The sequence below is a fragment of the Salvia miltiorrhiza genome, chromosome 8 (genome assembly GCF_028751815.1).
Source record: "Salvia miltiorrhiza cultivar Shanhuang (shh) chromosome 8, IMPLAD_Smil_shh, whole genome shotgun sequence".
NCBI classification, from domain to species: Eukaryota; Viridiplantae; Streptophyta; class Magnoliopsida; order Lamiales; family Lamiaceae; genus Salvia; species Salvia miltiorrhiza.
The window spans coordinates 29,977,074-29,991,824 of NC_080394.1; the positions used below are offsets into that span (position 1 = coordinate 29,977,074).

The window sequence follows — 14,751 nt, forward strand, 5'->3', positions numbered from 1 at the left end:
TCCAAAGAACTATTACTAAGGGTATCGACTTATTCCTTAGTACTTTAACTTTCCGATTTAGAATAGATTCGGGTCTCTCCTCATATCAATTGGATTCCTAATTCCAATTTATATACACGAGATTTACTTGAGAATAAGTTCACTCGTCCTTTTGCGGCGGTTCATTTTGCTCCTACCTCATTCCTAGGGCTCATCTACGGGGTATTCTTTTTTCCAAAGACTAAAATAGTCATCAACCCATTTCTTGTTACCTATCACATGAATAACACTTTCCTATGAATTTATCTTAAAACTATCATAGACCAATTAACTTAAGTCCTCGTACTCGAACACTATATTACGGTCTTAGCTTGGACTCTGAATTTCTATCATAATGAGTGGTCGATATCATTTATAGGACAAAAACTAATCTCAACCAATCACAATGAGACACAATTATATGAAGTCATAGTTTGGGTAGTATACTACATCGGTAGACTAACATTTCTTGGTCTTATCAAATAAGGGGATCTATTATGACAACTCACGAGTTGCAAGGCTCAAACTCAACACAACATCAAAACAAGGTGTTGTAGAAATTGTTCAAGAGAATCAAAAGAATGACCAGAGGGTATGAAATGATTAACTACTAGGTCGAACAAAATGACCTCGAGTAAGAACCCATCTGGCTTTTCAACCGAAAGTTGAAACACATGGGTTTTCAACCCAAAAGACGTCTACTGAGATTTGGATCATGTGGACTGGCCAGGTCCAACATCATCACCTCCCAGTCACACGAGAAACATCGTCCCGAACTTGAAGGGCCATGAACATACTATACATAACAAAACATAAGTTCATTATGACAATTAAACTTATCTTAAGGTTCCCTATCCTATTGATCTCAAACCCCAAACCTCTCTTAAGACATATACACACAGACATACGTACACAGGCAAAATACTATATTCATAAAATCTATCCTGTAGCAAAAGTCGATTTGATATTCCGTCGTACTTGAACATTTGAACGTAGAGACTATGGTTCAACCTTTGATGCAACATTTACCTTGAATTCGTCGCGTATCGTCATTCTGTGTTTTTCCTTTACCTCGTACATATCTTTCCATTCCTCTTTGTAGTTCAAAAGAATCATTGTTTTCTTGAGGGAGCTGAAATGCTCTAAGTTCTCTTTCATTCTTCTACTTCATCACCTTAAGAATCTAGATTGTAGAGATATCCTACTAATCTAGTAGTCTATGTTCTTTTAAAATTGTGATCATGCAACTTATAGCAATCTATGTTCTCCGGGAAAACATATGTCACTTTTCTATCATTCATCTGATCATAACATCATAGACTGCGAAAATATGCCATGAAAGGCAAAACATTCAACATTTCATCATAACATGCTCTTCACATAAACATATTCATGAAGCATTTTAGAACATTAACATCTTTAAAACGTTGAAACTGCAGTTACCTTCTTTCCTTGATTGAGCACGATGCAATGGAGTGTTGAGCGGTGCCATATGAACCCATGTAAGTCTAAAGAATCAAACTAGACTCGACTCTTTAGAATAAGGTTTCTAGGGTCAGAGCGAACGAACCGCTCTGATACCACTCTGTCACAGCCCACTATCCCAATGACGGGTTAACAGGGGTTATGACTTGGGGTGAACAATAAGAAATGGAAATGGACAATTACTTAACATTAAAGTATATGGAAATGTCACTCATAGATAAAAAGCTAGGATCATATATGATCATTTGGATACTTATAAAACATACACATAAAAGAGAACTGATTAAGGTGGTTTACCCAATAACACGTGTAACAACTTCATAACATAGAGCTATCCTAATCAAAGTGCTTTGCAGCGGAAAACGTGTGAGATATACATATGAAGATGTATACTCAAGGTTACATTTCTTGAAATGTTAAAGGAACACCCGCTCAACATCATTCCATTCCATCAACTGCTCAACCTGCACATTTAGAAATACATGCAGGGCTGAGTATAAAGATACTCAGTGGGCATAGCCGAAAATACAACATGCATACATATATAAATTGAACTGCCATAACAGTAACACACAGGGGTTTTCTTAAATGACCTGCGCTTACTAAAATATTTCTTTCATTTTCATAAAGTCGATCGGCCGATCATTTTCCTTCATATGATCCATATCTGTTCCTTTCTGTCACGCGCCGGGAAGGAGGCCTCCTTACCACGGACGCCAAGACCGGTCGCAAGCGACTCGCGGTCTCCATAAGTGTACACGTTAACCCTAGCTAGCGACCTTTGTCTAGCATAGGATCCCAATTGGATTTCCTTTAAAGTTGGCGAACCAACACAGATAGGATACATATAAAAACATAAACATTTTGGCAGTCAATCATTTCATAAACATTTCATTTCATTTCATGAACATTTCATTTTCATTTCATAAGAGTCATTTATCATTTGGGCATAATAATAAACTGAAATTAACAGTTAAAATCATCTCATGCATATATTCGTATAAGAGGCCTACGACACGCAGGGGATCTCTATATACGTATAGTAAAAGTAATGCCCACTTGGATAGGCAAAGCCTGAAGATCATAATCACATAACCTGTCTTGGGAAAGCAGTGCTAATCCCCTTGATGCTCAAAGCCTACAAGAAATCTATTCTCAATAGGTCTCCTTGAATCTAATCTTAAGTCATGGTGTAGTGCGTAAAATTCTATGATTCACTTAGCCGGGTTTTCAAAATTTAATGAATAAATAATTAAATACTTGAAAATATTTCTCTTGAGTTAAGAACACCAACAATATTCTTACTAAATTTTCTTAAATAATTGGATTTATAAATAAAACCAATTAAATCATAAATACTTTTATTGCATGATGCAAATGCATACTTAGCATATGGTAAGTAATTACTTAAAATATGCACATAATAATGATATAATATTATTATACAAATCATCTCATGCTTAATCGTATATGCACATAATAATAATAATAATATTATTATGCAAATTATTCTTTAAATAAAAATTATTCAAACCTTACTATAAGTCCAATTAATAAATAATGGGCAGCCCATTTAAAATAATTAAATCAAGGACCTCCCCCTTTTTCTTAAAAATTTTCGCAGCCCACTATAAAATGGGCAGCCCAAGTTAATTAAACAATAATAGGGCCATCTATTAAATAATTGAATTAAGGCCCAACATTTTCCTTAAAAAAAATCGGCCCAAGTGGTATTTAAATAAGGCCCATCTGTTTTAATAAAATAAAGGCCCAACTGAAAATTAAACAAAGAAAATCGGCCCAAAATCGTAAGCCCACTGACTCGGCCCATAATTCAAATCCACCCTCAAGCCCAAACCTAAAGCCCAACATCCCACCCCCTTTTCTTCCCTACTCTCTCTCTCTCGGTCACACTCACAACACAAACACACGCACACACGCAGCTGCTGCTGCAGCCTTCCCCCTCCCTCACCTTCTTCTCTTCTCCGGCGGACGGCAGCAGCGCCGGCCGCCGCCGCCGCCATCCCTCTCCCCCATCTTCTTCTGTCCTCCCCTTTCTCTCTCTTTTTTTTTTATTTGAAAACTGAAATCCTAAACTCTCTCCTCTCCTCTCTTGTTTTCTGGCAGAACAGGGACTGAGCGCCGCCTGCCGCCGCGCCGTTGCCGGCCGTGAGCAGCCGCCGGCTGTCTCACTCCCTCCCCTGACTCGGACACACAAGGACAGGAGACTCATCCCCCCCAAACTCGACACTTACAACCACACAGCCCACACCCGACAAAGCTCAAGACTCAATTCGATTCATACAGCATACATAACATTTCTCTATTTCTCTTTTTATTGTTCCATTGTAAAAGCAGTACATGAATTTATACTGTATGCATCATCAAGTAAAGTTCACATTTTTTTTTTTTATCATGCTTATAAAAAATGAAATCTTATGCAGTTTAATGCTCATGAAAATTTGGTGAATTGCTAAAACGAAACTGGTTGAGTAGAATAGGCAAGGGAGTACCTAGATGAACCTTTGGAACTATATGTTGAGGCGTGTGGCTGTTGTCATAGTGCTTCCTGTTGTTCTTGGCTGAATTTGAGCTCTTTGAAGGAGTATATGTTGAGGTTGGTGATTATGAGTTATTGGCGTAGGAGAAGAGTGGAAACATGACTTGGAAAGAGAGTAGGTACAGTGGAAACATGACTTGGAAAGAGAGTAGGTACAGGGTGGGAATAAGTGGTGGATGAGACTTTAGCTAATTTTTTTAATGTAGTAAAATGTATCTGAAAGTGGAGAAGGCATGGCCAACAGCTTATTGGAAAAGTTACTTTATGTATTCGATTTAGGAAGAGTAAGAGAAAAAAAAAAAAGTATGGCAGATAAAACGTTGAGTGTGAATAAATTGAAGGGATGATTTGACAATTAAAAACTCTCACGGTTGGATCATTGGAACTGTAGAATTTTCTCAGGGTTCGCTAAATAAATATCTTGATAAATACTCAATGCTCAATACTTGATTTAAATAAATATGAAATGCATAAGAATTTAAATAACTAAATTTACAAATAATTTTGTAAATTACTTTTGTTGGAATTAAAAATAAATTCTTTTTTTTTTTTATCCGGCGTGAATCATCTTACTATCTAAGTTCAAAAATTATTTTAAATTTAGCTCGGGTAAACGGGGTATTACAACCCCACCACTAATAATACTTTATTTATTCTTACTTTTCACTTTTTCACCACTCCCAATACTAGTAACATTTTTTCACCTTTTCACAACTCTCAATACTAATTATAACATATTTTTTTTCCACTATCAATACACTTTATCATTTTCCTTAAAACCCGTGCTGTCCCCAAAGAGGAACTTATTTTGGGGACGGAGGGTGTATTATATTTATTCTATTTTCCTTAAAACCCGTACTGTCCACAAATTAATGCCCTGTTTTGCTTTTTGTACCCTTTTACTCTCCTACTTTTTCTATATTTACTACCATTTGCCACTAATGGACCCACCTTCAAACACCTTTTTCACTTTTATATTCTATATTTACCACACTTTATCACTTTATCACTTTAGTCAACTACTTTATCACTTTAGTCAACTACCCTTATATTTCATCCACATCACCTTTTTCAGCTTTCTTAGTCTCCGTGCCAGGACCCAAGTAGGGCATTAAATTGTGGACGGAGGGAGTAGTATATCTGGATTTAGCTTTAAAATGAGGAAATATAGCATATTTTGGCAAAATATTATGCAAAATTAAAATAGTGTTTTTAATAATCACTAGCTCAATTTTTGGCACAAACATAATCAATGTGGCACTAGTATATATGCATGGCGCCATAAAGGTGGTGCCACATAAATTTCCGAGCTGTCACAAGTTCTGCAGCATAATGTTATTTGGACAAAATTTGTCCGGACAAAATATGATTAAATACTTTATAAAATAAATTTATTTAAAAATTTTGATTCAAAATAAAATAGGATATAGCTAATTTTATTGTTTTCTTTATATTGTAATTTTTTGATAACCTTTTTAATTATTAGTATTATTTTTAAGGGGCATTTGCAAAAATGTCCTTTTCTTATAAACACTTGTAAAAATGTCCACTTTCATAAGTGAAAGTGGACATTTTTACAAGTGTTTATAAGAAAAGGGCATTTTTGCCTATTAACACTATTTTTAAAGTACACAAACTACAAATAAAATAACAAAAAATAAAAAAATTGTTAAAAAATTACGAAAAAACTACAATATGGAGAAAACAATAAAACTAACTAAATCTTTTTAAATTTGAATCAAAATTTATAAATAAATCGATTTTAAAAAATTTGTAACCTTATTTTTGTCCGGACAAATTTTGTCCAAATAGCACTACTCTTTTTCGATGCCCTTGTATCATTATTGCAACAAATATTAAAAATTATGTACTCATTTTCAAAATTTAGAAAACGTGATATCATTAGAAAATTTGTTGTTTATCTCGACAAAATCTGTTTGCTTTTGTTAACGAGTCTCTTCGTTCCATGAGCATAATCTAATTCTTTTAGGCACGATAATTAGGTGACAAAATGTAAAAGTGAATAAAAAATAAATTTTTTATTATTTTTGAAAAACAGGTCAGGGACAAACTAAAAAAGGAACAGGAAACATTTAATAGTACTATTTAATTAAGCCTAATTATGACTTCATTAATTTTACATAAGATTTAATAAAAATGAGGAGTCGAGGATTTATAAATTCTAGTTATCCAGATAAAGGATAACTTATCCTTCATCTTTTATGAACTAAATTTGAAGTTATTCTTGAGTCTTCTTCAGATCACCCAAACAAGCCCACTTAAATTTTTGAATTTGTCAATTAATTCGCCGCTTGAAGTTTGTATATTTGTATTTTGTATCTTTTGGGCCGATTCACTTAGCTTCTTTAGCTATGTATTCAAAAATGAAATCTCAATTCCCAATTCGAGAGATGATAACTTTCATAGCTTGAATGAATCCATTCAGTAACGATAGCTAAATGAAAAGAAGATAAATTCAAAACAAAATCTGAGAGAAACTTGAAGCATTCATTTCAATTTAAACTCAGCAAAGGATAAGATCTGAGATGGATCATAATAGACGATAGTAACGATCAAGCTACAACCTAGCAAATTCCAAAAAACACAACACTAAAATACCTAATTTCTACCAAGTAGGTCATTTACAACCAATCCTAAGATCTCAGCCGCCAAAGCCATAAAGAGTGCGTCCCTGCCTCTTCAGAGCGTACACAACATCCATGGCGGTGACAGTTTTCCGGCGAGCGTGCTCGGTGTAGGTGACAGCATCGCGGATGACATTCTCCAAAAAGATCTTGAGCACGCCACGAGTCTCCTCATAGATGAGGCCGCTGATACGCTTGACACCACCACGACGAGCCAGACGACGGATGGCCGGCTTCGTGATCCCCTGAATGTTATCTCTCAACACCTTACGGTGTCGTTTCGCTCCTCCCTTTCCCAAACCCTTGCCTCCTTTGCCGCGCCCAGACATTTTGTTGATGATGAATAAATGACGAGTTTTTTTTCAATTTAGATTGTGTGAATGGTTGGTGGAAAACTCGGATGCGTTTATATAAGAGACGGCAGGAGTTGGAGATTACTGAGAGCCGTTGGATTTCAGATTTTGGGGAACGGCTGGAGATGGTTATCCGCGTAATGGTCATTGGGCTTTATCTGACCGTAGATAAGGGATGGATCGACGGTGGATAGTTGACAGCTGGATGGTTGATGCGGATTGTGGTTTTTTAGTGTGAGAGAAAAAAGGGGGAAAATTGATTACGTGAAAAGGGTCCATGAGTCCACTTCCACGTCCAGATCGTGACCCACTTCCAAAATCGGGAACTGTTCTTTCGGATCCGGATCCCACCCGCCATATTAAATTATTTAATTCAAAAATTAGTAGCTAGTATTTCTATTATCCTCTCTTTTAGTTTTCTAATATTTCTCCATCTCAAAAAAAAAAAAAAAATCTAATATTTCTATTAGTATGATATATACCTCATATAGTCATATGATACTTCATCTGTCTCATTAGAATTGTTCTATTATTTTTGGGAAAATACTTCAAATGAGTTGTTTGAAATTATTTAAGTATTATTTTAAAAGACGGTATATAAAGAAAGTAGGGTGGGTGAATCTATTAAACTCTCTTAATTATTTGCTAAGGAAAATGAGATATTTATAATGAAACAACATCAAATATTTATTTAGGTATCTTTTAGTAATTAGATTGTGATTTTTACGATTTTTCATTTTTCTATTAGAAAACCTGGCCCATTGGTCTTGTTTGTTTTTGTTGATAATGATGAGTGTACAGTGTTCTCTTCCATGAAAAGTATGGAAATGATATGTTTACATATTTCTTCCATTTTTTCACATTTTGTAGAATATTCATAATTTATTTTTGAACACGATGAATTTTTTGGATGGGCAACTTTTTATTCTAATTTGCAATAAAAGATACTCCCTCCGTCCCATGAAGCATGACACACTTCTTTTCGGCACGGGAATTAAGAAATTGGTATTTTGTGTGTTAAATGTGGTAGGTGAAAAAGTGAAAATGTGAATAAAGGGTAAATTTTTTACCATTTTTAGAAACGTGTCATGCTTCGTGGGACAGACCAAAAAGGAAACTGTGTCATGCTTCGTGGGACGGAGGGAGTATCACAATTTACATTTAAAACTAATCACACTTACCTAATCAGATGCATGGATGCAAATTCATGAGATGCCCAATAGGAACATGCAAATTCATGCAAATAGGAACATGTGATGATCCCTACGGTAATATTACTCCACCAATCACCATGACAAAAAGCTATGGTTCTGTCCGGCTATGACAGACCGTAACTAGGCATAGGCACAATAAGACTATCTTTATCAACAACCTACACCAACCCAATTTTTTAATAAAAAAATTATTTCTCTCTCTTCCGCATACACAACCTATAATTTAACAACTTTTATACTTTATCAATAACCTACTACAACCTAAATATTTTTTCTTTTTTATTATTTATTGTCATATTTTTTAATTATAAAATGCCAAATGGCATTATCTCATTTAATTGAAAAGGTTGATGACCTTGGTTGGTCTGCGGTTTTTTTGGACAATCGGTTATCATGCTTACCAATATTTTATTAATTTTTTGGTTTAATCTTTTTATCTTCTAGTTATGACCGGTGGTAGATGGTCATGGATAAATGTAGCCTAAGTGATTGTCCAGGACCCTAAATTTTTGGGGGCCTATTTTTTCTAGTATACATTGTATTAATATTATATTTTTACAAGGATTCATCTCATTGTTTGATGAATTCAAAGAGTATGGATTTCATCATGTCATAGATCAAGTTAAAAAAATGGTTATTGAACTAGATAGAGCTAAGAAACTTTTGCTTCTAACATATTGTATTTGCTTTAAAGTAAGACATAATTGTCTATTCATATTGTTTCTTTTACAATTCTTAAAAGTTGGTGATTTTATGTTTTGCTAAATATCAAATACTATATTAATTGATATCATGAAAAAAAAATGCACTATAGAGAACTATTTTAAAATTCTCTCTTAGAGCCTCGTGAGACATAGGTACAGCCCTGGCTATGACTATTAACGATAGAGAAATCTCAGTACCCAGACCAGCGGAAAAAAATAACACTCCAATCGAAAAGGTTATATATTATTGCATCCCGACTGCGGACGGTAATCCAGAGTACCACGAACACAATGACATCTCACTTATTACCAACAGATAATCTACCATGAGACGTGATATACAATGTAGTAAAGTTTGTAATAAATGTAGTAAATCACTTGTCTTCATTGAGAGGTACTGCTCTATAATGTGCTCTATAATGTTCTCAAATGTTTAAAGGTGGAAATGTAATCTTTTATGTTTGTGTGTGTGAGTGATAAATTACTTTGATTACGTATAATATTGATATTGAGAGTTATTATGTTTAAACGATTATATAGATTATTTGGAAGTTATAACATTCAATTAAACTATTAAAATTTTTTTGTTGCCATGAGTTTTGTCATTGTAACGTTCATAATTAATTGTTAAACTATTAAAATTTATTTGTTGCCATGAGTTTTGTCATTGTAACATTCATAATTAATTGTTGATTCAAAATTATCAACACATAAGTATGATATGTCATTTATACATATCATTTTTAGAAACTATACAGGAAAATTAATTGAAAATAGAAGTTACTAATTACCACAATATGTAGTCGTTATTATATATGTTATGTAGATATAGATTATAATAACTTGATTAATCTTAAATGTTCAAATCTTCTTTTATACTTGTCGACTAAATGTTCATAAAAGAAAGAATAAATAAATACACATGTTAAAAGTCCATATATAATATAATCATAAATCTTCTATATTACTGTTTTGATAATTTTATATATGTTTATTAAATATTTTATATATATTTACTGAACATTTTATAATCATTTTAGATAAAAAAAATATTGTTATTACTTAATATGGTCAATGTAGAGTTAGGCTACACACTTATTTTAAAATAAAAATTACAAATCATGAAAATGTGATAAATTATATGAGTATAAAAATTAGAGTCAAGGGATTTTTTAGGACAGTAACTTAGATTGATTTGGAAATTAGGACAATAACTTTCGGACTTGTAAAAATAGGACACTAATTATTTTTTAGAGTAAAATAGGACACTAATTAATAAGTGTCGTAAAAATAGGACATTTTTCAGTCGATAATTGACTAAAAAATGTCCTGCGGATGCAACACTTATTAATTAGTGTCCTATTTTACTCTAAAAAATAATTAGTGTCCTATTTTTACAAGTCCGAAAGTTATTGTCCTAATTTCCAAATCAATCTAAGTTATTGTCCTAAAAAACCCTCGAACTCTAAAAATTATAACAAAAAGATATTTGTATGATTTAGAGTAGATGAAATGAACAAACAAATAAAATTAATAAAATAATTAATTCTTAAAAATAAGATAAGTTTGGTAGAAAAATATAATTTACTTTAGAAGCGATTCTCCTTTTATATGGATGTAGATATAGATATAGATATAGATACGAGTGATTTATTTTGGTATGTTGAATTTTATCAAAATCGTAATGTATGTTGATATGATATATTATTTCATATCTTATTAATCAAACCAACCCAAGTTCGAGAAAACAGTGCAAGTACTAAAAGAATAAGTGGGAAAAACATTATAAAAAATGAAGTGAACACAATCAATCTGTGAAAAAATAAAAAAATGAAGCGAAAAATCAGATGTGGTTATCTTCAGCCTCCCATAATCCCATAGCTTTAACAACACAAGCCGAGGAAGCTACGATGGCAGCTGCGAAGATTGGCGGCACAAATATGTCGATTCCCGACCGCTTGAAAAGCGAAGGCGGGAAGCAGAAATTGTGGGACGGAACATCTAACGGTAGCCTAACGGAGGCGGCGCACGCCAGCGATAAAGAAGAGGTTGGATTGACGGCAGAAACAAACGCCATCTCCGGGGTGAAGGACGCCACGGCCACCGTCACGGTGAGGATAGTCGTCCACGTGGCAGCGTAGAGCAGCACGGGCAGCCTTTGGAGAACTGAGTTGGGGATGAAATCGAACCTCATAGTTTTGCGTGATGTTGGAATTAATGGGAAATTAGTGAAATGAAATGATATAGAGAGAGAGGTTGGCATCATTGGATTGGAGGACCTAATCTCAACTAATTTAGGGATGAAAATCAACAACAACGGTTTTATATGTTAGTTGAGTTGGTTAGAGGGTGACACAAATGACTAACTCCTCAACCTTCACTTTTCTTCTTCAATAAATAGAGAGAGAGAGAGAGATTAAAAGCCTAGGCCCCGTACGTAGAATTAATCTAAAATCTAATAGAACGAGGAAATGTTAATTTTGCATGATTAGGTATTTTTATTTTAAAGAGTCAGATTTTTTTCAATTTAATTCATCATTTTAATAAGATGCGAATTAAGTAAAATTAGTTCAAATAATATAAATAAGGGCAAAGGTGCAGATTGGTCCCTGAACTCGACTTCCCTAGAGCGTTTACCCCCCATACTTGGTCAAGGCGCATTAACCTCCCTGAACTCCCGAGAAAAAGGTGCAACTAAACCCACGAACCAAACAGCCGATAAACGTCGTTTCTTCCAGTATTTCTGGCGTAACCGGAGCAGATCTGCAGCGGCGGCGGCGTTCGAATTTTCTGGTGTTTCGAGTGTGTGACCTATTCAGCAAGAATCTGAATTTCATGCTAATTTTGACACCTTAATTCTTTGCCCTTTGTCATCACAAATTCTTTTGAAAACCCTTTAGCTTTGAAAATCGATTCGAAATTAAAACCTAGAAAATTGAAGAAATCCAGTCGGAGAAGATGTCCAGAAATCGGCCGAAGAAGGAGGATTTTGTGATGAGCTCTGTTCAGCAGAAGAAGCTCTTCAGAGATGGCGAGAAATCGGCCCCAACAAGAAAGCGTTTAGGCGGGGGAGGGTGGTGGCGAGTAGGTACAACCAAAACAACGCGTCGTCTCAAGCTTCAGCAATGAGGAAGAGATCTCTGCCGGAGAATGATGGATACATGGGCAAAGGGGTAGAGAAGAAGAGGTCTTTATCCCTGGGAAAGACGAGGGCTAATGAAAGCGAGGTTCATGTGAAGAAGAGGTGGGAGATTCCTAGTGAGAATGTGGTTCATGGCAGCTTTATCGAAATTGAAACCCTTTAGTGGCGCCGACAAGATTTTTCCTTTCGACAGATGAATGTCGCTGGAGAATTGAAGAAATTCAGTCGGAGAAGATGACCAGAATTTTTTTTTTAAGAGAAAGAAAAATCGTTTAACGGCGTTAAACCGCCGTTAAACGCAAAGGGTAAAATGCACCTTTTTCTCGGGAGTTCAGGGAGATCAACACACCTTGACCGAGTATGGGGGGGGTAAACGCTCTAAGGGGGTCGAGTTCAGGGACCAATCTGCACCTTTGCCCTATAAATAATAAAGGGTCTTGTGATCTCAAATTAAGTTTCAATCTATTAATTAAACAAGTGATTATTCTTACTATTTTTATCTATCAAGGTTAATAGTCTGAAATAATTAAACACACCCCGAGGGATTGATAAGATATAATAAATCTAAAATCTATAGAACGAGGGAGTGATAAAATACATGATTGAGTATTTATATTCTCAAAAATAGAATTTCTTCAATCTAATTCTTTCGATGGTATATGAATCAAGTAAAATCAACTTAAATGATACTCCATCCGTCCACAATAAGTGTCGTCTTTTTTTATTTTATGATATATATCATACATTTGTAACACTCCGATTTTTTCATAGAATAATATTAGATTATTTTCTAAAAAATTTATTGAAATTTGAAGAAATTTAGAATTCATTTGAACTTAGAATAAATTAGATCGACAATCGAAAAAATACCTTATTTTTAATTAGTAAATAAGATTTCAATTCATCTATCGTAATTTCCAACTTTTATATATTATAATTTTGAAGAATTTCACATTCGAACCTAACAATTGACTCTTGTATTCCTTTTTTTTTAAAGAAAAAAGGATTTCAATTGAATAATTTCACAAAGAGAGTATATATATATATATATATATATATATATATATATATATAGGGTGCGGTTATAGTGAGAACCACAATTATCGTGAGAACATAAGAACCAATAAAATTACTGCATCTGCTATACAAATTAATGCATCCGCTATTAAATTTAATGCATCCGAAAAAAATAATTTTTTTGCTCCCTTCAGGATTCGAACCCAGCACCTGCATCCATCCACCAAGATGATGCATCCACCGTAGATCTTGATGATCGAATGGCTTAAAATGATTCTCCGTTCTTATTTTATTAGTGGTTCTTATTTGAACCTCTCCCTATATATATATATATATATATATATATATATATATATATATATATAGGGAGAGATTCAAATAAGAACCACTAAATAAAATTAGAACAGAGAACCATTTTAAACCATTCGATCATCAAGATCTACGGTGGATGCATCATCTTGGTGGATGAATGCAGATCCTGGGTTCGAATCCTGAAGGGAGCAAAAATTTTATTATTTTCGGATGCATTAAATTTAATAGCGAATGCATTAATTTATAGGGTTAAGGTGCAGATAGGCCCCTGAACTGTACACCCTTAGAGCGATTTACTCCCCATACTAAGTGTGTGTGCAAAATAGCCCCTAAACTATCAAAAACCTAACATTTAAACCCTCGTGACTAAACGACGTTAGTCAACGTTTGGTCAATTTTTTTTTTTTTTTATTTCAAAATTGCGGGGCCCTCATTGCAATGCTTTACAACGGCCATTTGATTTGGGGCAATTTTAGGGATCGCAGAACCCTAATTCGCGTTTAGGGGTTATAAATTGGTGAGAAATACACCAAATCACGTTGAACTAGTGTAGGGTTTTCCATTATTGTTGGTATTCGAGATCGTACCATGAGTTTCCACTCAGGTAATGCTTCTACCCAGTCACGGGATTGGCGGCAGAGAAGGAACGAGTGTTTGGGTGATTCGACGTATTGTTTTTGCGTTATTGAAGGTGAGAGGTTGAAATCACCGATAAGAACTTCGTGGACTGAAGACAATCCCGGAAGAAGGTTCTATGGGTGCCAAAATTGGAAGGTAATGATTTTTTTTCATACAAAATTTCTTGATGTGTGAAGTTTTGATTTGAATTAATTTTTGAATGTTTGTAGACCAAAAAATGTCGATTTTTCAAATGGTACGATGAACCTATGGGCGAGAGAGCTATTGAAGTTATAAATGAGTTGAGGATTGAGAACTTGAAGCTTACAGAAATTGCACCAAGATCAGCCACTCCTACTGATTTAGAAGCTGATATTGGTCTTATCTGGGACATGGTTCAAGATTTGAAAGATGATTCCAAAAGAGCAAGAAACACAAATAGATTTCTTGTTAGCATTTTGTTTGTAACTTGGTTGGTGTTAATCTATGTAGTTCTAGCATAGTTGGAGAATTAGTTTGGTGGTTGATGTAAGAATGAACATCTGAAATATTGCTTTATTGTTGTTAGTTTTTGGTTGATGAACATCTGTATTGGCTTCATCGTTGTTAGTTTTTGTTGATGAACTTCTGTAATGGATTTTGGTGTTAATATAGTTGACATTATGTTGCTACCATTTAGTGTT

General features: G+C 34.3%; 4 protein-coding genes and 1 long non-coding RNA gene across 6 annotated transcripts in view; 2 read left to right on the forward strand and 3 right to left on the reverse strand.

The window, feature by feature from the left end:
- LOC130997581 (uncharacterized) overlaps positions 1–14,751 on the forward strand; it is a 53,503-nt gene that overhangs the window by 14,240 nt on the left and 24,512 nt on the right. Inside the window, exon 6 of one of the 2 annotated variants that reach the window (XM_057922945.1) lies at positions 8,251–8,269. The exons of the other annotated variant lie outside the window; for it this stretch is intronic. The gene's annotated coding sequence lies outside the window, so the exon portion shown is untranslated. Of the gene's footprint in view, positions 1–8,250; positions 8,270–14,751 lie in introns of those variants that run through there. 2 annotated transcript variants of the gene reach the window in all.
- LOC130997588 (uncharacterized) lies at positions 1,670–3,296 on the reverse strand. Its single transcript, XR_009093128.1, has 2 exons — positions 2,563–3,296; positions 1,670–1,967 (listed from the first exon to the last, which is right to left on the reverse strand). It is a non-coding gene; the product is annotated as an uncharacterized LOC130997588 (long non-coding RNA).
- LOC130997586 (histone H4) lies at positions 6,553–7,099 on the reverse strand. Its single transcript, XM_057922954.1, has one exon. It carries the CDS (start codon positions 7,035–7,037, stop codon positions 6,726–6,728), a length of 312 nt encoding a protein of 103 aa, XP_057778937.1. The 5' UTR covers positions 7,038–7,099; the 3' UTR covers positions 6,553–6,725.
- Positions 10,737–11,288, reverse strand: LOC130997585 (uncharacterized). Its single transcript, XM_057922952.1, has one exon. The coding sequence runs from the start codon at positions 11,243–11,245 to the stop codon at positions 10,823–10,825; it is 423 nt and encodes a 140-aa protein (XP_057778935.1). The 5' UTR covers positions 11,246–11,288; the 3' UTR covers positions 10,737–10,822.
- Positions 13,692–14,736, forward strand: LOC130997584 (uncharacterized). Its single transcript, XM_057922951.1, has 2 exons — positions 13,692–14,224; positions 14,299–14,736. The coding sequence occupies exons 1-2, from the start codon at positions 14,039–14,041 to the stop codon at positions 14,569–14,571; spliced, it is 459 nt and encodes a 152-aa protein (XP_057778934.1). The 5' UTR covers positions 13,692–14,038; the 3' UTR covers positions 14,572–14,736.